Source organism: Xyrauchen texanus, chromosome 8, assembly GCF_025860055.1.
Source record: "Xyrauchen texanus isolate HMW12.3.18 chromosome 8, RBS_HiC_50CHRs, whole genome shotgun sequence".
NCBI lineage: Eukaryota > Metazoa > Chordata > Actinopteri > Cypriniformes > Catostomidae > Xyrauchen > Xyrauchen texanus.
In genome coordinates this window covers 13193304-13218229 of record NC_068283.1, presented here as the reverse complement: position 1 = coordinate 13218229, position 24926 = coordinate 13193304, and the positions used below count along the sequence as shown (strand labels likewise).

The following is a 24926-nucleotide window of genomic DNA, read 5'->3' as shown; positions in this document are numbered from 1 at the left end:
CCCCACAACTCTTGCCTGGTTACCCACTGAAGTTAAGCAGGGTTGAGTCAGGTTAGTATCTGGATGGGAGACCATCTATGTTTGCTGCTGGAAGGGGTGTTAGGGAAGCCAGAAGCTGTGCTCACCCTGTGGTCTGTGTGTGTATATATAGTGACAAGGACGCTATACTGTAAACATGGACCATCTTTCAAATGAGGCATTAAACCGAGGCCCTGACTCATTGTGGTCATTATAAATGCCAGGGAATTTATAGGGAGTAAGGGTGTAACCCTGGTGTTATGGCCAAAGTTTCCTATTGACCTCTATTCATCATGGCTTCCTAATAATCCCCTATGCAAGTGAATTGGTTACATCTCTATGCTCTCCTGTCCACCAGTAGCTGGTGTGTAGTGGGCGTTCTGACACACTATGGCTGCTTTTTTAGCATTTTGAGAGCCTAAAACAAATTTAATGTAAGGAATTATTATTATTATTATTATTATTGTCATATAACCATTCCGTAATTACTCTGATTCTGACATGACAAACTTAATAACTTGAGGCTAATACGAGTCATTAGTTTGGAAGGTGGGAGCACTATATGTTTTGTTTTGTAGATTCAAAAGAAAGAACTGATAAAAGTAATTCGTTCAGGAGATTTTTTGGAGTAGATTCTAAAGAACCAGCTCATAAGAGTCTTTCATTCAGGAATAAGCCTCCACTCATCAGGCTCTATATTTTCCCCTGTAGATTAAAAAATATGTCTGTCATGTGAAATTAATCTACACCAAGGGGCACTTGCACAGGACACCTTCATGTGTCTGTCTGCTTTTAACCCTCTGGGGTCAGCAGACGAGCCGGCGCGTCCTGCTGGATATTTTCGTCATTACAGCGGAAACAACATAAAATACTCCGTCACTTTGGGGCATACAGATAAGTGTAAGACATAATTAGAGACCATAAAGTGTCTACTTTTATTTGTGTACACTCAAAATAACAACAAAACCTTGTGCTTTTGTAAAATAAAGTAAATAAAAAGGGTGAGCTGTAAGCAGTCTCCGTGTTCGTGAGCATATATCTGAAACCCCGTCACAAAAATGAACTGAAACTCTGGGAATACTTATCACACAAAATGAAACATATGTTTAAAGAAAGCTTAAAATGTCTATTTTTAAATAAAACAATTCAAATTTAAAACAAATATTCTCCTGAAATGTAATCTGTATGAAACAAAGCAATGTACAGTTCCTCCTGGCTCAGCTAAATATCTCTAATGTGATCACAGAGGGCGCTATTCATACGGTAATGTGCTGAGACGATCAATGCAAATGGTGAACGCCCCCGACTGTGCCTTAAAAAGCATCTAGTTCATTAATTTTTCTGCGCGTTTTAAAGATCGCAAGATACACAATTGAGGAAACTCCTGGATAGTGAGGAAGAGTTAACATTTTCCTCAGAAGAAGATACTTGATCCAGCTGAGGATACAATTTCGGACAAGTAAGTCATTTAGTTTTCTTTAGTTGACATGCTATTTTATATAAACATGTACATATTTTACTAGTGGGACTGTTTCCAGCCAGGATTCAGAGTATTGACATTTTAAATGTCCTAATAAGCAAGTTTTAGTTACATTTAAATGCTGTTTTGGCTAAAGTAGGTATTTCAATTGTATGCTGTATAATATAAATATGATATGTAATATGATATAAAAATAATATGAATGTTTAGATTATATTTTATCTAGTGTTTATGCTGCCTCATTATCATTATCAAAGCTTGTGCTTACAAATAGGTGTAAATGTGTCAAATGTGATGTAAATATGTTCATATTAGAAAATCAGCATATTATAATGATTTTTGAAGGATCATGTGACACTGAAGACTGCAGTAATGATACTGAAAATTCAGCTTTGATCACAAATTACATTTTACAATATATTCAATTATAAAACTGTTCTTTTACATTTTTAAAAATATAAATATATTTACTGTATTTTGGAACAAATAAATCCAGGTAGTGTAGGTCTAAAATTAAGTAAAGTCTTTAAGTAAAGAAAATATATAGTCATATTACTTCTTTTAAATTAAAACTTGATTTTGATCATTAAGTCTTTCTGTCACATTCCTCAGTGATAGGCCCAGGGGAGGGTCTTTGTCTCCTCAGGTGTGAAATACTTCCATATTCATGATATTTCAGGCCTCCTCGCATATGACCTTTCTAACACTAAAAGTGTTTTACAAAAGTTAAATTAGTATATTGTTTTGTATGAATGCGTGATCAGGTCATTTTGTAGCAAAAACTCTAGGCTACATGATCCAGTTCTCAAAAGTCTTGTGGACAAATGTTTAGTATGTGTTATATGGCCTTATTTCAATTATTTAAAGTGTTAGTTTTTCAAAAAACATTATTTTCTCAATACAAATATGTACACACATGTTGCTCACATATTATTGTAGCCCAGTTTGTGCTGAATACAGTGTTCTCAGACTTTAGCCAATAATTTGTTTTTAAGCAACTGAAAAAAAGCACAAATGTCAAGGCATGTCAAAACTTCTCCAGGGCCCAAAACACCCTCAGACCCCAGAGGGTTAAAGACACAATGTCAAGTTAGAACTCTAAAAAGGAGACCCCTATCCTGTTTCATCTTGCTGTTTGCTCTTGTGCTGTTTTGAAGGTGTCCTGGACCCATCTGTGCAATTTTTAATTGTTAGTCTTTTGTAATCATGCACTAGATGGATGTCTTTAATTGTTTTGATGCATTTCTTGCAATGTGCGGACCGTTTTAAGAGTTGTACAAGCGCAACTTTTAAAAAGTCGTCTCATTCTGATGCTGCCACTGTTTGGGAGAAACACGTGCTGTTCTGTGTGTAAACAAACACACAAGATGTATGATATGTCGCTCCTATTAAGAACAGCATCTATGCTTTGGTCTGTTGAAGTTATTTGAATCACCATGGATTGTATTATGTTTGTGTATTCAGAACATTTCAGTGTGGACTGTATGTGTCTTTGCCTACCAGTAGCAATTTGACTCAAGTTTTTCAAGTGGAGGCGTCACCATTTAGCCATATGGCGCCTCTTTCCCTAAACCAAAATGAATAGGGAATTCATGTGTCATGGGGGGCGTGGTCGTGTGTCGGTCTGCGGGCGAGAGAGAGAGCGGTAAGGCTTGTCACCTGGAGTTTAATTACCTCTAACACCTGTGTCTTGTTATAGTGATACGGAGAGAGACATTTAAGGAACGCCAAATGTCGAGAGGGGGAGAGAGTGAACGCGTGAAACACGACAGCCAGAGAGTGGAGACCTGTGCCCTGTTGTGTACAAGCGTAACGACGGTTACCGTCATATCTGTAAAAATACTGGGAATAAAAACACTAACCTTGAACCTGCCTCATTGTCTCCTGACTCTTCCAAACCCCCAACCAAACCAGTCTACACATGGTTACCACATTCAGTGTTACTGCCTTTACGTGTTTTCACAAATCGGGCTCTAATACAAGTGAATTCGCATGAACCCAGATTGCGTGCTTGCTGGAAATAGGCGTTGAAGTGAAGAATGCTTATTTTTCATCTTCCAGACTCATGGACTTAAAAAGAGTTGACAGGAAAAGATATGCCTGTGAAAAAATTCTCAAATCAGACTGGTCAAGATGAGAGTGGTTTCAGTCTTCTAGGTGTTCAACTTTTGGAGCTATTCGGATTAGAAAATGAAGAGTCGTAAAATGTAAACAACCGATTGCAGAGAGGAGGATAATGTCATCCGAATTCGCAAACCATGATAAATAAAATGCGACATTATTTACATGTCTACCACAGTGCACAGCGGATTTATAGCGAGTTGAAGACTGAATATCAAATCACAAAAAATCTTTACTGTGGTCTTTACATGCTAGCCAACTAATAGACATTTTTTCATTGTATGACCCTGCTGAGCCTGCTCCATTAAAACCTGAATCGTATCTGCCTGTACATGACATTTCATCTGTAATTACTGGTTTCAGCGATGCATCGTAATGTTTAGTATCGTAATCCAAAAACAAAGAAACTTCCAGTGAGCAGCAGTTCTGTGGATGGAAATACCTTGTTGATGAGAGAGGTCAACAGAGAAGTTTTCTTACATTAGATTTTTTGCTCTATTGTTTTTTATTTGTTTCTATTCATTGCCTTTATTTTGTGTCTTTATTCTTATTTTATTACAGACAGTTTACTTGTCATAATTAATTGATAATTTAAACAGTACTTACTGTACATAATGAACAAATTAGTATTAGTGTTATTTATTGTTATAGTATCGAAACTGGTATCAAGTGTTGTCAAATTACACTGCCAACTACTAAAAATGATGGTATTGTGACAACACTGCTTATACATATAGTATATTGTGCATGGTAGATCTTGAATAATGTAATTTTGAAAAAGTAGATCTCATTCCCTAAGTGTGAGCACCCTTGTTTTAAGGTTCACTTTATATGTTTGGCCACTACATGTTAATATACCAACACAAATAATACACCCATTGGTGCAGGGAAATGTTAAAATGAGGAGCATGTTACACAACTGTTGTGAATTTAGCTACACACAGAAACTTTAGAAGCAGGTACACAGTGAACAGGTACAATGTGAAAACAAAGAAGACAGGCTTTATTTTTTCTCTCTCTCTTTTTTTCAATGTTTTATTTATTTACTTGTGACTGAAGTGAAATTTGGTTTGAGTTTGTTTCTTTTTAAGACGACTCAATTGTGAACCCTCAAAAAGTAGCCTAAGTCTTTTTATTGGCAGTAGAACATGGGGAAAACATTACCAAATGTTGGCAAAAGGAATCACTTGCTAGTTTTTGTTTATCATTGTTAAATCTGATATTTGATTTATGTATGATATATGTTGAAATCACAATTGCATTTTTCAAAATAATTGCAATTAGACTTTTGTCCAAATAATGCAGCCTCATTATACTGTATATTAAGAGCATATATACAAAAAGTGGCAAACAATTTGGAATAATGTACAGATTTTGCATTTCAGAAGGAAATTGATACTTTAATTCATCAAAGTAGCATTCAACTGATCACAAAGTATAGTCAGGACATTACTGATGTAAAAAAACATTACCCTCACCAGACAGGCCCCATTTCCAGCAACCATCACTCAAACACCTTATCCTTGAGTAATCATGCTAAATTACTAATTTGGTAATAGAAAATCACTTGCCCTTTATATCAAACACAGTGGAAAGTTATTTGGTTCGTTAAATGAAGCTTAACATTGTGTTTGTGTTTGTATTTGAGTTGCCACCGTGTGCAATAGACTGACATGTCTTAAGTTCAATGTTAGGTGAAAAATGGCAAAAAAGAAACAGCTTTTTTTGGAAACTCGTCATTCAATCATTGTTTTTTAGTAATGAAGGCTATACAATTCTTGAAATTGCCAAAAAAATTAAGATTTCATACAAAAGTGCACACTACAGTCTTCAAAGACAAAGAACATCTGGCTCTAACAAGGACAGAAAGAGATATGGAAGGCCAGATGTACAACTAAACAAGAGGATAAGTACATCAGAGTCTCTTGTTTGAGAAATAGACGCCTCACATGTCCTCAGCTGACAGAATCATGGCAGCATGGAAGACAAGTTGCTTTGATGAAAAGAAAACACATCCCTTCAGCCCTCTACCAGTCGATAAATCACCCTGCTTCGGACCACACCTTCATTCTGCAGCTCATTATACACAATCATCACCTCATCTCTGGAACAGAGTAATGCAGCTCCCTTTTACCCCTTTTCCACCAAGGCAGAGCTTGTGCTGGTTCGGAGCCTAGTTTCAAATCGGTTCTTTGTTTTTTGACCACCAAAGCACCAGCTCCGAACCAGTAAAAGTGGTTCATAAGTAGCACCAAATCATTGCTGGTCTAAAAGTAAGAACCGCTTACGTCAGCGGCTGGGGGCGGGGTTACCGTGACCATCAAGACGAACAGAAACTTGTGACCGCCATTTTTGAATTAGCAGATAAACACGATGGACGCGATTAAACAAAAACAGTTGTGGTCAGTGGAGGAAACAAGCTGCTTTGTTGCACTCTGGTCCTCTGCAGAAGTCCAGGGTAAGTTAGACAGGGCATCAATAGCAAAGCAATGTCCGCCATTGTTTATTGGTTTGTGTTTGGCGCCACCGCGCTAACGTTGCTGGGAAAGATGAGACGTATACAGTGACATAAGACCTGGCTCTGTGCTGGCTCTTTAGCCTGTGGAAAAGCAAACCGGTTCTTTGGAGGCTCATCAGTCGAACCAGCTCCGAACCGGCACTAGCTCTAGCTCTAGCTCTGAACCAGCACCTGGTTCTTGTTGGTGGAAAAGGGTAGTTTCTGACAGAGCAATGTGCTTTTGAGATTAGATTTGTAGTCTTTTTAAGCCAGATCGCTTTGGATGGGTTCTCACTTATCATTGAGAATAAATCAGTACCCAGCATGAGAATAACATCCATCTAATGCCTCAAATCTAAAAACTAAGGCCTCGCTCAAGGGTAGATTGGGAAAGATTCTTTGTATGTATGCTAATTTCCCCTGGGGTTTTCCTTGAGTTGAAGAGAGGCAGAGTTATAAAATTTCTGCTTAGAAAATGAGATACCTGGCAGTTCCCAAATGATAGTGTATAATCAATGGTGATAACCTATAGTGAAGCTTCAATGGGTGCTGTTTCAGATAAATAAATAAATTTCATGACTCATTTCAGGCCATTTTCCAATGATTTCCTCTTTTCAGCTATTGAATAGTGGTATTATCCAATTTCTGGAGCTTGCACCTACCACAGGCTTTCTTCCATGCACCCACACACTGAAATAACAAGTTTTGATGCATAGGGGTGGGTGCAACTGGGTGCCCATCAGCCCCAATAGAGCGCCACAGTCTGTTTCAAGAAATAAAAGTCCCATTCATTTTCTCCATTGATTATTATCAATAACTTACATATAAACCTTTATAGACAGGCCTACCGTGAGCTCAGAGGTTGTTGATGTTAATACAAAACTCTCTGGAATACTGAACTCTGATTAGTCAATGGCGCCATCCAGCAGTCAGATATTGCTCTCTAACAACTGCACATCTGGGGATTAAATTGTACAGTATCTATTTTCTCATCCGGGTTCTGCAAGCCGTATCTCATGCTTCTCGGGTCACTGTGCGAACTCTACAAGCTAATAAAATAATTTCAACTTAAATACATTTTTCATGTGCATTTATTTATTTATTTGGCAAGTAGTCTTGTAATAGGCTGAATAATGAGCAGTCTGATGGTAATTGTTTCAAAGTAAACACCAACAGACGCAAATCTGAGGTTGATTTCAGCTCTTCAGCTATTTCTTTCTGCTCAACGCAAATCAATATTTTATGTTGATTTATTTGGTTAGTAGCCATGCATTAAGCGGGATAATGTACAGTCAGTCGGTTGTTATTGCAAAATAAACCCCTTCAGGGTGATACAAGTCCTGATCACCCTGTCAGGGTTTATTGTGCAATAACAACCGGCTGACATACATTATCCCTTACATACAGTATACACTTCTGTTGAAGCCATGATTATGCATTATTTCAACTTTATGTTTTTTTTATTGTATTTAATAGAGTGAAGAACTACACTATTCATGATCATGAAATGGTAAAAAAAAATATTATTTGAAACAACTTTTTTCATTTTTATTTGAATTGATGCATTACACATAATCGACAACTTTACATGACTAGTTTTATATTATCCATAATTTATTATTTCATTATGTCATTAGCAATGCTACAGGGAATTGAAATTATTTCAGTACACAGACTTGTACCTTTGTCTTTTTGTCCAATTTTCATATACTTTTCTTGCTTGCAACCCAAGTTTGTGACCTTGTGATTCACCTCAAAATTGGTTGGATTGGTTATTGGCTTAGAACTGTTTTGTGAAGGATTTAATGAAATCCTTATGGGAAAAAAAAAGAATCTTCCGCAACCAAAATGGCAAAAACATTGGGCAGGCACTGTTTTACTCTATTGCTCATTGAGGGTGAGTAAACAAGCTTGATATGTGGCTGTTCTGGTATTTTAGAGTTTTAAACTCTGAACATGGTACACAGCTCTGCAGGAAAGTAGCTTCCAATGTAGAGAGGCATAGAGTAAATCCATAAAGCTTCTAGCCTCTGGTGAAAAGAAGTAACAGTCTTTCAAAACAAGTGTGAACATGTTAGAGAAACCTGTGATAGAAAATTTTAGAAGATGCCTCTTCTAGACAGATGGACATGAGGGTAAGCATATAGACTGACCCGATTGAGCCCTACAGCATGTTCTCCGTTATCCAGATGGAGTGTCGACCCTGGCCATAAGCTATGAGCAGTACAGCTTTTATTGAGGGGCAGATGCTCAGACACTACACAGCGATCTCTCAACAATAATGATCCTGCAAATGTCACATGAGCCCTATCTCTCTCTCCCTCCACCTACTCACACCTGGTGCCATCTTTCAATATCTAATGTTCATAAAACACACAGGCATACACACTCACTGCTCACTCACTGGCAGAATTGTAGGGTGAAATTTCAGCCAGCATTCCCTTAACATTCTTTTATGAAATAACAATGTCCTTAGCTCTAGGGTTTTACTACACATCCATATTTTTTTTATTCTTTACTTTAAATGAGTCTCTCTTGACAGTGCCAGAAGCTTGGCATCTCTCCAACAGGCACTTCTTAATATTGTAATACATTCTCTGAGCTGTAGTACAAGGTAGAACACTTATCCCTGATAGTTATGAGAGCTGATGGCTCATGAGGACATGGGTTTGAAACCAGCCTGGGTAATGTTCCCTCCCCCACTTTCCTGTAGGGTTGTACTGATATGAGACTGGTATTGAGTCAGATACTGCTTTCATGTACTGCTCCAATACCATCTGACATATGAATGTCATTATGTAAAAATTCAGCCCACAAATTAAAATCACTTTATATAGTAGTGAGGTTATTTAACTGCAAAAGCTGTGATTTAATGAGATACTGTAAATATATAGTTTGCATGTAATTCGAATGTGTGGAGAAAATGTTGTGCTGACGCCGGCTGCTCATATCTTATAAAGCTCCTCCTTGGCTCATACAGGGAAAACACCGTCATGAGCATCACACGCTCTGTTTGTAGCAGATGACAGTAAACAGAGTGCAAATTCATGTTGAAGTGTGAGGTACATACAGAGTACATACTTATTTAATTAAATAGCAGTCTTTTGTGGTTTAATAATCACTTTGAGTCATGTAGCTACCGGCTTTTCCAGAGTGGGAACGACTCAGAGCTCTTTGGTCAAAACATCAAAGAAACTCATCAAAATAAAGGTAAATATATCACTACTGTAAAGTTATGTAAAATTCACTGTAATATTACTAATAATACTAATAATGATAAATCAGTAGTAACTGTATACTTCTGTGATGCATCTGTGATGTTCTGTTATGCAGCACTTTTTTTGACAAATTATAACTCCAATGTTGTATTTTGATTGTGCTGCGAGGTTCTGCATATACGTAAGCACTTCATTTGATAAAAATAATACAATATTATGCTATAATATTAATTTTAATTTCATTAAAGTTTTAATGAATTCATATTTGAAACACTGTTAATATGGAGTTTAGGGAGAGAAAAAACCCACAGTTATCGAATTCGGTATCAGCGAATATCAAAAATAAATTATTGGTTCTCGTCCTCATTCACAAAAAAATTGTATCGGGATATCCCTACTTTCCTGTCTCCCTCTAATGTCCTGTAAATAAAGGCTAAAAAGTCCTGTAGTGCAGTAATTCACAACTGGTGGGTCATGACCCAAAACTGGGTTGCAGGTCTGTTCTGAAAGGGTCATGGACAGTAGTGATGGGTCGTTCGTGAACGATTCGTTCATTTGTTATGTGAAAACAGCACAGGTGCTGTACATGAAACAGAAATGATTAGTTAATCATCCTTTGTCAAGTGACAGCTGTATACGCTCTTCACACACAAGAAACAGAAATGATTAGTTAACCTCCTGAGTCATCTGGTCTGAGTCATTCATTCTTTTGTCACGTGACAGCTGTATAGGCCATGCACTGGACTGCATGGCGTATACGGCTGTCACGTGACAAAAGAAGGAATGACTCGGACAACAAGATTCCAGAGGTGAACTAATCTTTCTGTTTCTCATAATTTGTCCTTGGCTTCATTATCATTTTTTCCTTATTGGGACTATAATTAAAGTTTGCGTAATGTTGGGGGGGATTTGGCTATTGAAAATGTAACATTTTTATTTAATTCTGCTCAAATGAACGAAATTACTTGAATAAAGATTCATTCATTTTGCTGAACGAGACTCAAAGATCCAAGTGAGTAAATGTATCCGATCTTCCCATCACTAATGGACTGCAGGGAAAAAAAACAATGCTAAATGCAAATAATAAAATGAGACTAAAAATATTTCTGTATAGTTTGAGAAAACATTTCCCATATCTTTTGTTGTTGATGTCAAAGACCATACATCCAATCAAACTCTACAATATTTGATGTTTCTCACTTTTTAGAAGCCACATTAGGTAGACATGCCCTCATCCTTAAAAAACATGAACCAGATGAAAACAATGAAAATGTGACTTAAAACAAATTAAGACCTGAACTTCATTTATGAGTTAACTTCAAATGATTAAAACATGTTTTTTTTCGTCGAACAAAACCAGTTGAGAACCTCTGGTGTAGAGTGTTGGATTAAAGGCTATGAAATCTTGGCATAACTGGCTGCATGTGTCTGTAACTGTTTCAGCATCCAACACACTGTCTCACTGCCACAGAGAGACAATCCTTCCTCCCTTCCTTACCTTAACCTAAACATCAGTCATAAGGCATTTAACTTCTCTCCCTTGGCAAGGCAAAGAAATCCTCACAGGAGCCATGAATCTCACTGGGAATAACTTCCTTGTCTATCATCTCCCACTGAGAATCACTCACCCACAGCAGCCATCAATTCCTCTGTAACCAATCCCTCTACAGCAACCAGACACCCATTCAATTTACCTGCCTGGAAAATCTCTCTAAAAGTCAGTCTGCTAAATCTCAGTGGATTTTAACCACAGAGTGGTATAACTGCTCTTTATCGCCAAAGGTCTTGATTTCCTATCTTACTCAAATGAGCAAGCAGATACACAGACAGAAAGAGAAGGAAAGAAGAGGGTTACGCACGCTGACGATCCTTTCCGAGGTGCCTGCACGGGAGATCGTTGTTCCGTTGAGCCCCACCAGAGAGGGCAGCGTCTGGGACATCCAGTTGGTTACCATGGCCATGGTGCTGAGCACCGCACCAATTTTCAGGAGCGGAACGCTCATGTTGTCCCCCCGGCTGGCCACCTGGCCCTAGTGCCCCCCCCCCTGCACTCCCTGGTGTCGGGGTCCAGATGCAACACGCAACTGTGGAAGCGTACCTGATGCGCACTGCACCTCCCTCTTCCTCCAATCAAGGGACAAGCGGTCACACGTGCGCTCGTGGAGTCTTAAAACCAGCTCACACATGCCAGCTGCTCATATCCGATGGCATCACAGCGATACATAACACACAAGCTATTCTTCAGCCTGAGAGCAACTGCCAGTGCCTGAGTCTTACTTCTACGCTCCCTCTCCCTCCCCTCACTCATTCAAGATGCTGCGCACTGGCTGCATCTCTATCTCTCTCTTCATCTTCCCTCCCCTTCCCTCCCCTGCCTCTCTCCAGCCTTGTTTCACATCCATCCCTCTGTCTTCCTCATCTCTGGCTCCCCTGTGCCTCTTCTCTTTTCACAAGCACAAAAAAATCAGAAGCAGGGGAGATGCACAACTCAAGATCTTTGTGCAACACTCAACCGTTTGAAGCTGTCACCGTTTGAAAGGATCGTCACCCCTCACAACTGCACAGAGGCTGCTCACAGTGCTAAATTAGGATCTTTCTCCATGTGTGTTTTGTTTGTATGTGTGTGAGGAAAAGTCGCAAGGCTCTTGAAGTATCTAATGAGGAAGATGATGAGGCGTTCCAGTCGGCGACTTTCCCCTGACAGCTCATCAATCAAATGTACACGTGACACTGCCTTAATCAAAGCGTAATGGGAAATTGGGATGCAGCACTAACCAGAGCTGACTGCAGTCCATCAGCAGCCCAGCCATGCAGGCAACTCTCTCTGTCTCTTTCAAATCAGCCCAAGCCTGAAGCCACAATAGTCACATAATTAAAAAAGATGAACTGGGCATAGGCTGCTTTAACCTCGAGCAATGGAATTTTGGAGAACTGTGTCATTCAAGCCTTAGTAAATAGGCACAATGTCTTCTGACAAATTATCACACCTTGCTTATTTTCATCCTTCATTGTGCCATAGTGTCATCGCTGGTTATTTAGCTCATAACATGTGTCTCCTGTCAGTGGTTAGACATTTTGAGAGTGATCTGAGATTTGCAGGGTTATGCCATATCAATCAATAAGAAGTGACAGCTGCCAGAGACCCTTTGTTGTCTCAGTTCACCTGATGCAACTGTGAATCTTCCAGCTCAACACTGCCATCAAGTGTTCGTATAAGAGTACTGCAGCTAGTGTGAAAAAGTAGGAAATGTATGTGTGCAAGTTTTCAATGTTAAAATACTCTGTTTAAAATAAGCCGTTTATACATGAAAAAGTTTAAACACCGTGGCACTATCAAAACCCAAACATACTGTAGCAACATTGGCTCAAACAATGATAAGGGGCAGGATAACCTGTTTGAGACAACTTGTGACAACAGGGGGAGTTTTTAGGAAACCTGTTTAGAAATGGTCACTATTTTTGCGATCACATTTGGTGCTGCTAGAAGCAGAGAAATGCAACTATAAGATTTGCCTGAATAAGTGTAATACAGCACTACATGTGTATTTTCGTCCTGTCTAACTACACCGTGATAACAAGTCACAGCATTTTGGCTCCAGAGCAATCTGTTTAAGTTGTTCTGAGAGCTTCTGTGTCACATCAATAGAAATCTGATGGTTACATTGAACATTTTCGCAAAGACATGCAAACACAACACTGAATTAAATCTTTCCATTGAAAAATCACAATTTAGAAAAGATTAAGATGTTAAAATTGAGTTTCAGATTAATTATTTCCTTAATTTCTTAGTAGCTCACCCAAAAAGCAAACATAATTTCAATCCTGTGTGGTTTTCTTTTTTTCCATGGGCAAAAAGGAGAAAACTGTTCAAGCTGCAATGAAAGTAAATGAGGACCAGGGCTGTAAAAACACCACAAATAACAAAAAAGGCACCTTAAAAGCATGATAGTATCATATGAAGCCATATGCTGGCATTATGTTAATAGTTAAAGGAATAGTTCACCCAAAAATGAAACTTCTCTCATCATTTACTCACCCTCATGCCATCCCAGATGTGTATGACTTTCTTTCTTCTCCTGAACACAAATTATGATTTTTTGCTCAGTAGGTCCATACAATACAAGTTAATGGGTGCAAAAATGTTGATGCTCCAAAATACACATAAGGCAGCATAAAAGTAATCCTTATGACTCCAGTAGATAAATCAATATCTTCAGAAGCAATATGATAGGTGTGGGTGAGACACAGATAAATATTTAAGTCAGTTTTTGTTAGAAATTCTTCTCCCTGACCAGTAGGTGGCGATATACATGAAGAATGTGAATCACCAAAAACAGAAGAAGAATGTGAAAGTGAAAGTAAATTGGAAATTGACTGAGCAGTGAGAAGAGTTTATAGTAAAAAATAAGTCTGGAACATTGATTTGTTTCTCACCCACACCTATCGTATCACTTCTGAAGACATTAACCACTGGATTTCTTTTATGCTGATTTAAGTGGTTTTTGGAGCTTAAACATTTTGGCACACATTTACTTACATTGTGTGGACCAACAGAGCTGAAATATTCTTCTAAAAATCTTCATTTAAATTTCAGCAGATGAAAAAAAAGTCATACACATGTGAGATGCATGAAGGTGAGTAAAAGAAAAAAATGTATATATATAATATTTCATCCTTGCTTACATTCAAATTTTCAGTTCAGTAAGTCATATCATACCAGGTTTTATGCACCATATTTGAATTAACTCCATGTTAACATTTTTGGGTGAACTGTTCCTTTAACTACAAGTCACAATAAATGACTGCAACTGCCATTAAACAATTGTAACACTTCACCAGCAGCTTCCAAAAGCTTTACAATCATGCAGAGAAACAGAAAGCTGTTGACCCCAAGAAAACCCTGAACAATATCTTCTCTCTGTGTGTAGGTTTTTAAAAGAGAATGTGTCATTTTTCACCCACCTGTGTGTTATTATCCTTGGCCTGCATTTGATGGTCTCATTAAACGTTTCAGAGTGAGAACTGATTTTAGAATAAGAGGACAAAAAACCTTCGCATTTTTCTTATCATTAAAGTAAATACAAAATTGTCCTTTGCAGTTTGGAATACATTCAGTATTCAGTATTATAAAGTAGCTTGCTCTTTGCTGACACGCAAAAGGGTCATTTCTACGGATGAACGCTAGAGGGTAGTGTTGTTCAACAGATGGCAGCTCCAGGTGTGTCCTAATCTCTGCTGCAGATCATATGATGATACTTAAAACAATCAGGTAGATTAATCTCATAGAGATAAATTACAGTATCTCGTTCTGCCAAATCAGGATCATGTCTTTAAAAATGACATTGACCATGATAACACTTAAGTACAACTGGTCAGATTTAAGTTTCAGGAACAGAATTGAGGATGAAAGCAGCATTTTAACATTTTAGAATAAAACTTAAAGATGTAATACAAATACTTACCATATATCCCCATGGTTACATGCATTACTTGTGTGTTAGAGAAGAGGTTTAGCTTCGGTCAAAATCCCTTTCCAGGCAAATCAGTCCACTTGGCCACCATCTTGAAACACATTCAGGCAGCTATTTTCTATGGGTACAAGCTCCTGTGCACTTGAATGGGGGAAATCCGAATTCTCCAAAATGGTTGGTCAAGATTAAAAATGAAGAACATAATTCACATCAGCAGTAAAATCTGACAGTAGTGTCTTAAATTCTGTTTCTTTAGCTCAGATCATGCTAAAAAAAAATGCTATTTTTATAGGCTGGTCCAGCTAATGCGTATCCGCACTCTCAAGTTGACTGACAGCCAATGTCTGGCTCTTTTACTGTAAGGCTGGACTTCCTTTTCTGAATCCACCATATTGGGTTTTCCAATTTCTCCCACTCCTTTTACAGTATTCCATCTCAGGCTAAATAGTCTCTGCTTCAATTTCCTGAACATACATCTTATTCAAAACAATCTGTCTGCTGTTTTTGAACAATTTGACAGTCACACTTGTTAAAGTTGTCTACCCAAAACACTGTGTTAATGCCATGGAGCCATATAACCATGTATTTTATGCTGCAGTGATGTGGAGAAGAAGTCAAGCCATGGTTGCGTTTCCTTCATTCTTGCCCTAAAGGGCTCTCACTTTGCTATTTCTGTTCAAGGCGCTTACGTCCTCATTAATGATGTTACTCATTTTCCCACACGCTAACGCTGTCACACACAAATGTGAGAGTGCGTATATTTGTGCAACAACACAAGCAGATGCACGGCACACTTATACACACATACCTGTGCAAACACGTCGTGTTTACTGAGCAATCTATGCTAAACAACCACTCAAAATTGTATTGTGACGTTTGCCTTCAGGGCTTCTGGTTTAAAGGGCATTTTTAATCAGTTCCCACAATTTAAATGAACTTAAGTTGTAGATTGCAGTGCTTTTGACCACCTGCAGATGGCAGTAAATATCTAGAGATTCCCAAACAGCCTCAGAACCTCTCCAAGGACATTGTTGGACTATTCACGAACCGGTACCATTATAAATGTCTACTCAGCGTGTCTTTTAAATGTGCAACACATTCAAGGCCACAGTCAAAGTCTTGTATGCATTTTTCTACATTATTCTGCACTCTGTGAGTTATGCAGACACAAAAAAACAGCCATTTGGAAGGCATTGTTTACTAAATCGACAAGCCCTGAGCCTGTTTTAAATCATCACAAAAGATTACCCTTTGACAACCATTAAGTTAATCTATATGCAGGTCAAGTTTTAACTGCAGCTGTTGCATATAGATCAGTACGGATAACAACACAGACCCATGAGAGTGTGTGCGGAACAGCGCCCGCTCAAGAGACTACTGTGCACGCAACATGCAATGTCTAGCTCACTTTTCCACTGCCAACTCCCACCCAAACCCCACTAAATAATGTAGCCTGCCACTACCAGCATTGGATTCTGCTGTGCCACGGCACCCTGAAGATATCAACTCGCATTATGTGTTCCGAGAAATATTGGCACTGTGATGCAGGCCTTTTACACATTTATCCATGTGCTACAAACAGACTGTGACAGTGCTGAATGAGGGATCACTGAGGGCATTGGTTGGTTAGACTTGTCTTCCTGTTGTATGACAGTGTTACCTTTCCCATGATAAGTATATCTTAAAAATGGCAGCATTATTGAGCTGTTGCTCAGCAGGGAGACAACTGTTCTGTGAGATGAAGCACTTTGGTTGCAGAAGAGGTTTTTAGAGTTTAGGCTGTGGGGATGTCTGTGTGTAACTGTCTTTTCTGAATGATGACTAGAAGCTTAAAGGTGAAGTGTGTAATTTTTTGATTTTAAAATACTTTCTCCTTGCCCAGTTTATTGTGCAGAGACAACTACAAGTCAGCTGTAGGCTATAAACCAAGTGGCTCTGTGGCACTTTTAAAGTGTTGTTCTGTTAGATTAAGTGTTCCAACATGCACTTCTCGGTCAAACAATGGCATCACTTTGGGGCGGGACTACGTGTTTGAACAAACAATGGCAGATGGGGAGCAGGGCGGAAGGGGCGATAAGAGTGTTTGGGAAAGTTTAGTGCTACGTTGGAAATGGGAAACTAGCATACTAATTACTGCATACTGCTCAGTATACATAGTGTATAATATTTCTCAAAAAATTGTTGGCGAAAGTTGAGGTCCCGCCCGAATAATGGCCAAGTTTAACTGATGATTTTAAGAGAATTTATTTAGTTCCAAAAGATCTTGAAATGTCCTTTTACGTTCGTAAAATCACCGTTTATCTCACCATAAGATATAATAAAACATAATTTCCATCAATCTATATGCTGTGTAGCGTTACAATACTATTAACATCCATATTTTAATGACAAACCATACATTTTCCATGTTAAATGTATGAAACCTCACAAAATCTGATCATTTTTGTGTAATTATGAATTACTTCTCAGTTTTTAATCTGAATCTTTTTTATCAAATCAAAAATGCCTTAGAAATATCAAGTGCACCTATATGAGGAGCTCTTTTCAATACTTTTGCAATAAAAAATAATGCAGTTTTAAAAGGACCTTAAACACTGAAAAATTATTCAAAACATGTTAAACAAATACTAACATTTAATAACAACCATTTGGTTTGATCATTAAAACATGATTGAAAAACAGTGCATATGGAAGTAAAAGAAAATGTTCTGTGTAAACAGCCCATTACTCATTTTTGCCCATTTTTGTGTAATAAATGTTGTAACCTTTGGCAGCCTAATCAAATTTACCAAGTGGTGTTAGTGCTGTTCTTACCGGTATTTTTCCATCAACATAGAAGGTGTGCAATGGCTAAACCTGTCCGTGTAGCACTTGATCATCGAGTGAAAATATTTTGCACTACGCCAGAATGCAAGTGTCTTGAGACTCATTTGTAAAAGTTGAAGTTCTGTATAACCTCCTACATGCTATATACAGAAAAAAACAGTCTGACGTGGCACAACGGTCAAAGACATCCATCTAGCTCATGTTTGCCTATAAAAACATTTTGTGTGTGTGTGTGTGTGTGTAAACATTTCTTAACTTTTTGGCAGCCTGGTCAAACATGTCAAGTAGGAGATGTAAAAGTCATGGCTGACATTATGTCTGATTCATTCATCACCATGGAAATGGAAGCCCAGCACATTTAATTTTGGGATACAGCATTCCTCGCAGTGTATACTGCATACTGGAAATATTTGAGGTCATCTACTTATTCTATGCAAACAGAAAACCTGCCCACTATACATACTGCTTGCTGCAACATGAGTGCCATGGTAGTATGCTGTGCATTTTTGCGATAGTGTTTGTATTCTAGTAGCACATAAATGACTTCATCTTTAAGGAGTACTTAAAGCAACACTGCAATATTTCTTTCATCTTGGCTTCATTTTCCAACCTTACATACACTCATGCATACACTCACGCATGCACACAGCCTTTTGGGCAAAACATAACTGTAAATAGAGCTGAGCAGTCTTCTCAAAACCTTTTCCAGTATGGCTCAACACTGCAGTTGTGCAGAGATACAGATACAGAGCCACAGCTGTAGCATTCTGCTCTTTTTTTGTGACTAGTCCGGCTGTATATCACGATGAGCCAAGAGACACAGAGAGAATTAGATCTTCAAACCATAGGAGTGCTGTGTTATCCAGATCCCTTACTGTCTTTCTAGTTGTGATTAAGACAGCCTTGCCCCCACGTTGAGTTAATGATGCTGTCCAAATTCATCTCACAACCGATTACAATGATCATCGTTCGCATTCTCCGCGCCTCAATGACCCAATTACACCCACAGCCACAGAGATTAATTCTGTGAATAACATTCCCTGTGAACAGTGACTCGACACGCTGACCCTTCCCGCTGATCTGAACTAATGAAACATTCGTTCTGTGGCGGGGAACGGAAAAAAATCCCCTCCGTTCTTGTAATTTGGCTAATTACTGCCATAAAATTGTGTCTTAAGCCTGAATAAGAGGTAGCCGATGCCATGAGAAGGAACGTTAATTGAGGTTACTATGTGGCCATGTGTGCTGTCTAAATGTCTGTCTGCCCGCTTCTAGGTTTGGTCTTGACGCTGTCTTTGAGAATAATTGGCTTTTCAATTCAATTGAATGAAAGCTACTTCCCATTTGAGCTGTTTTTATTGTCATTAAATGGAGCTATACTTTGCAATGGTAATGGGGGTGGGGGTAAAATATCAGTGAATAAAAGCTTGTGGTGTCAGCTTGCCCCTTCTATCTACCTACAAACTTCCCAAACTGTTCTATGTGGTTGTTTACATACACCCTTGTGCAAACTCTGATAAAGGAACTGAGATCTTGATGATGAATGCTTGGCACAAACTAGACACTTTAGCCCTGTTTCAAAACCTAGAAAGACAGCATCCTAACCTAATGGAACCGTATAAGTGACTTTACGATCTACAAATCTTCACACCACATACATATCACTCTGCACAGGAAACCCAACTCACACTTGATTTCAATAGAGTCTGGCATTAGCATGCTGCTAAGCTAAGAGCACGATACTCTAATAAGCATAAAGATACATAGGGCCAGTGTTGGGTAAGTTACTATAAAAAAGTAATTAATTACTAACTACTAATAACATCTTCTACAGTATAATTAGATGACTGTACTAGTTACTCTATCAGAAAAGTAATTGCATTACTTATTGTTAATTACTTTTTAAAACCCATATCAACCTCGAACAGTTGAACAATACAAGGATAGACAGGAAACTGTTCTTTTAATTCTTTCAAATAAATCGTATAAAATCACATCAATTATTCTCAAACTGGCCAGAGAATTTAAGTGGGCAGCGTTAAATTAGAAAACATACATTTTAGCATCAGAATTTAAATGTAGATTTAAAATTCACTATAGTCTGTACAGCATTTAATATAATTATATCAGAAGTAACAGTAATTAAATTACTGAAAAATAAAGAGGAATCCCTTACTTTACTTTTTTCAAGGACATTTAATTACAGTAATTAATTATTAGTAATGCATTACACACAACAATGCATAGGGCCTACTGTGGCATGCACAATTATTGGGTAAATATGATCTTAATTACAATGAATTGTTTTATATATTTAGTTTTCAGTATTGAATGAACTCTAAGTTTATTTATAATCAACATTTCTCTTGCATTACACAGCATCTTATTTATGTTTTCACAGAGCTCATCATGCATTCTGAGATTGCCTTCCCTGTAAAGTAGCATACTTCTGTTGCCCTAAAATGCTGCTTCCACAGGCAGCTCGCTAGATTTTGGAACAGAGCATATTGTATATTCTAATTCTCCTTTGTTCATACTGGGTGATACAAACCATCAGACCAAGGACAAAGAACTGAAAAGCCATTACCAATACATAACATGTGGCACCTGTACTAATAAGATTCTGGAGAAGTGTTATGACCCAGTGGTGCTTTTAAATCAATGCCTCTGCTTGATTCTGTCAATTAATTGGTCACACCAAAATTACAGCATTAACCAAGGATTTGTTGCAAATGGAACAAAATAATAATAATAATAATAATGCATTTTATTTATAGGCAACTTTCAAGACACTCAGGGACACCTTACCAGCATGACAAATTAAATACCACAATATAAAACAGTACACTATGAACAAAAATTCACCCCAAGACAGACCTGGTTTAAGTGTTACCATTGAATCAAAGTTTGTCAGAAAAGCCAGGTAAGTATGGATGCTATCACTATTACGGATATCATGTGTAAGTGGATTCCAGAGATGAGGGGCAGCACGGGAAAAGGCTCTGGACCCCAAAGTGGTCAAATGGACAGAAGGTAGAGTGAGAGAGATGAACATCTCTCTCACTAAGAGAAGATCTAAGAGAACAAGTGGGTATGTATATTTGAAGAAGATCAGAAAGATACAGAGGTGCAAAATTATTAAGGGCCTAAAAAGTAAGAGGCAAAATCTTAAAATCAATGCAATATTTCACAAGGAGCCAGTGTAACTTTTGAAGGACAGGGGAAATATGTTCTATGGAGGAAGTTCTGGTAATGATCTGAGCAGCTGAGTTCTAGACTAACTGAAGTTTATGAAGAAGCTTGACCGGTAAGAATAGAGTTATAGTAATCAATATGTGACGTGACCAAGACATGTAGAAGAATGGTGGTAAAATGGTTACAATCAGCAATTACTGAATTGCAGCAAATGTTTACTGTCATGTACTGTTATTAGCAAATATTTTAGGGTTTCTGAGACATAAAACTGGAGTCTTTTTTATTGTAGTTTATATTGTACATATCTGTGAAATGAACAGTACCGTATTTTCCATAATATCAGTCATGTCAAGTCATCATCTGAAAGGTCCTGTGACTTACAATAAAACACATTCAGTATGCTTACACACAAACAGATGAAAACAGCACTCATAGTGATGGTAGTAGCATTTTAAAGTAACCTGTTCAGAGTATTATTCCTTTACAATGTGCTTCATGCAACCAGTTTAAATATTCTGTCCATCATAACATCTTTCTAGCAAACCAGACGGCTGTCAAACGCAACTCCTCACATGCCTTCAAAATAACGTTTCATCACACTTGTAGTAAAAACATCCACAGATAGACTGTTGCTAATGTTAATGAATGAATAGAATACAACTGGCACACTATTTTACTAATAGGCTAAAAGCTGTTTATTTGTGCACAACATAGAATTACAACTGATATGGCTTATTTGTCTTGTTTTTTATTTTTTCATGGAATATAAATAGAATATGAAAAGCTGTTACACACGATAGGCTACTCAATACTCCTGATTAAAATATGCCGTGATACGATACGTAGATGCTTAGGTAATCTTCACGCTGGAGTAGAGGTCTCCTACCCAGGCCTGTCGGGATCCGAGAACCCAACGGGCCGGGTCCGGGTCAGTTTTTCAAGTAGTACTACAGGTTTGGGTCGGGTTTGTAATTAATGAAAAAATAAACAGGCTTACTCTCACTCACAGGCACGTGCAAATGGACGAGTTAGGGGCCGTTCACACCAAATGTGTTTTTGTGCATATCTGTTCTGTTTTCCCATAGTTTTCCAACATAAACACATGCTGGATGAATGTCTTTGACTTTTACGCCATGTCTCACTGTTTCTTCGGTGTCTCGCACGGGACTGGCATATTTTAAACACTGTGTCAATTTAAAAAGAACTTAACATTTTCAAAAACGCACGTCGAGACACCTGCAAGTTTCATTCTTTGCGCTGAATCTAGATTTGTTTTTAGCACAGTTGTCACAAAGATTCAACAATCTGAACAAGTTCAGGCTGCATAGAGGGGACTGTTGCATTGTTTCATATTATTCCAAATTGTTCTGCACCAGGTGAAGTTTCAGTAAATAAATGGTAAGTCAATGCTTTTTTCCCTTCTGCTCTAGTGTACTAAAGCGCTGATGTTAAAACTGTGTATGTTTACTGTTCCAGACTGTTAAGAATGTTGCCTTTATGCTTACATAAAATACAGCCTATTGCAACAGTACTAGGAGAAGGAATTAGAAATATAAGCCCTTTTCATAAGGCAATTATTTTACATGGGGAAGTTAGGTAATTCCAGCATTTATGGGGGGTAGTCAGAGATTTAATTGCTGTCCGAATCCAAAATGTCCTTCCACCTTCCACAAAACATTCCCGGTCAAAAGACCTACTGTTTTTTGACAAAACCAAGTTCGTGTGGAAATTGAATCACCGTCTGAATCCACATCTGAGTTTATAATCCAAAAGCCATTTTGGAAATCCTTTTTGACCACTGCTAAGTGCCATACAGTTGCGCTGCTTGTGGTAACCGCTCTGGCGGTAACGGACAGTTGTGAAAGTTGGAGGATTGTGTAACAGAATTTTTTTAATAATTCACAATAATACAATTATGTCACCGCTCCACCACAGTGAGTTGGAACTCTTAAGTAGAAGGAAAAGAAGAATGAGAGCCAGATCACGTTAACATTTGAAATGGTCAATTATTATGGCAGCAATGTAATAAAATTGTAATACATCACATTTTAATGTAGAAACATTTACTAAATGCTTTTATACATAGGGCTTGCATGACTACTCGTTTATACGGGTCGAGCAGTCCCAGAAAAGTTGCCGGGTTAATATCTTATTTAAAAGATTTTTCCACCTCCACTTTTTAAACACTGACAGATAATTCCAAATGATGTCCGTCATTTTGATAGATAAAACCTAAGAAAACGTCTAGGTTACGTATGTAACCTCCGTTCCCCGATGGAGGGAACGAGACGTTGTGTCAGATAAGCGACACTAGGGGTCTCTCTTGAGCGCCTATATTCACCTCTGAACTATGAAAAAAGGCCAATGAGAGTTGGCAACCAGTATTTGAATGTCCCGCCCCCGGACATACGGGTATTTAAGCGGCGCAAATACGGGAGTTCATTCAGGATTTTTCTGAGGAGCCGGAAATGGTCCGGCCACAACAGTGGCTCGGCTCAGCGACGTGGCAGGGGAGACACGTCTCGTTCCCTCCATCGGGGAACGGAGGTTACATACGTAACCTAGACGTTCCCCTTCTGTCGCTCTCTCCACGTTGTGTCAGAGAAGCGACAGAAGGGGTCCACTTATAAAAGTGCCATGCGCTGAGCCGTGTACGTGAACTGCTGATACAGGAGCGAGCAGGTATTCTTATGTGCAGGACGACCAACTGTATCATGCTGCACGTACCCTTCCCCAATGCCCCATTTAAGCCATCAGGATTCCTTATCGTTACCCTGGAGGGGGGAACAAGGTGCTGGCCGCCAACCTGGGAACGGGCCAAGCCTGGCCGGGCCTCTTTTCTCTCTATGTTTCTCGCATAGAGCAACTAAGGCCGGGGCTCTTACACGCATTGAGGGAAGGGGGTCTTAGCCCTTATTCAGGGCGGAGAAAACCCTGCGGAGGCCACGCCTACCCGAGAGGGGAGGCAAGTTTAAGTGGCAAAACCATCAGAGGCCTGACTTAGGGCCTATGTGGAAAAGTTGGTGCGGTGGTGGATCCAGCCTCATAGAGGGGGGAACATACAGCATGGCAACCGAGGCAGCCGTGACTGCCTAAGGGAAACACGGGAGTCCGCTTGCCAGAGGGGACAGAACCATGGTGTTACACACAGGGGGAGTCCGAAGGAGGCCTTACCTGTGGAGCACCTATACCAGTACAGGGTAGCTTGCGGTACCCGCAGTGGCTTGGGTCGGCGAGTTCCTCCGCTGAACTGCGACCCACGAGGGCTAGGAAGGAATCAACCAGTGTCCCAAACCTGGGATCTCCTGGGATTGAAGGCGCACTGTTTCCCCTGGTTAGGGGGAAAGGCGCTAGGTGCAAGCGATTCACCCGGTCAGATCGTGGGCGTGCTACCGAGTTCTACGGGCTCGGTACCTGAGAAAACACGGGACGATACTGACTCAACTGTAGAATCTCGCAAAAGTGTTAGGTGATGCCCAGCCCGCTGCTCTACAAATGTCTGCTAGGGCAGTGCCCCTAGCCAGTGCCCATGAGGACGCAACACTCCTGGTGGAGTGGGCTCGGACCCGCAAGGGGGGGGCACGGCCTGGGTGTGATAAGCCAGGGAAATGGCGTCGACAACCCAGTGGGCGAGTCTCTGCTTGGAGACAGCATTCCCTTTCTGCTGTCCCCAAAGCAGACGAAGAGCTGTTCAGAGCGTCTGGTGCTCTGTGTGCGGTCCAGATACATCCATAAAGCACATACTGGACACAGCAGTGAAAGGGCTGGATCTGCCTCCTCCCAGGGCAGCGCTTGCAGGTTCACCACATGATCCCTGAAGGGTGTGGTAGGAACCTTGGGCACATAGCCCAGTCGCAGTCTTAGGATCACGAAAGTGTCTGCCGGACCGAACTCCAGTTAAGCGTCGCTAACAAAGAACGCATGCAGGTCCCCGCGATCAGCAGGGCGGTCTTGAGAGAGAGGGCCCTGAGTCCAACTGAGTCAAGCGGCTCGAAGGGGGGTCTCTGGAGTCCCGTAAGGACGACCGAGAGATCCCAGGAGGGGAACAGGTTAGGCCGGGAGGGAGTCCTCCGGGCACCTTTTAGGAACCTGATGATTAA

The 24926-nt window shown here is 39.4% G+C and overlaps 1 protein-coding gene across 2 annotated transcripts in view; it reads right to left on the bottom strand.

The window, feature by feature from the left end:
* Positions 1–24926, bottom strand: part of LOC127648041 (noelin-2-like) — a 135675-nt gene that overhangs the window by 39779 nt on the left and 70970 nt on the right. Inside the window, exon 1 of one of the 2 annotated variants that reach the window (XM_052132618.1) lies at positions 11194–11567. The exons of the other annotated variant lie outside the window; for it this stretch is intronic. Coding sequence (XP_051988578.1) covers positions 11194–11337 — 144 coding nt within the window. The 5' untranslated portion in view covers positions 11338–11567. Of the gene's footprint in view, positions 1–11193; positions 11568–24926 lie in introns of those variants that run through there. 2 annotated transcript variants of the gene reach the window in all.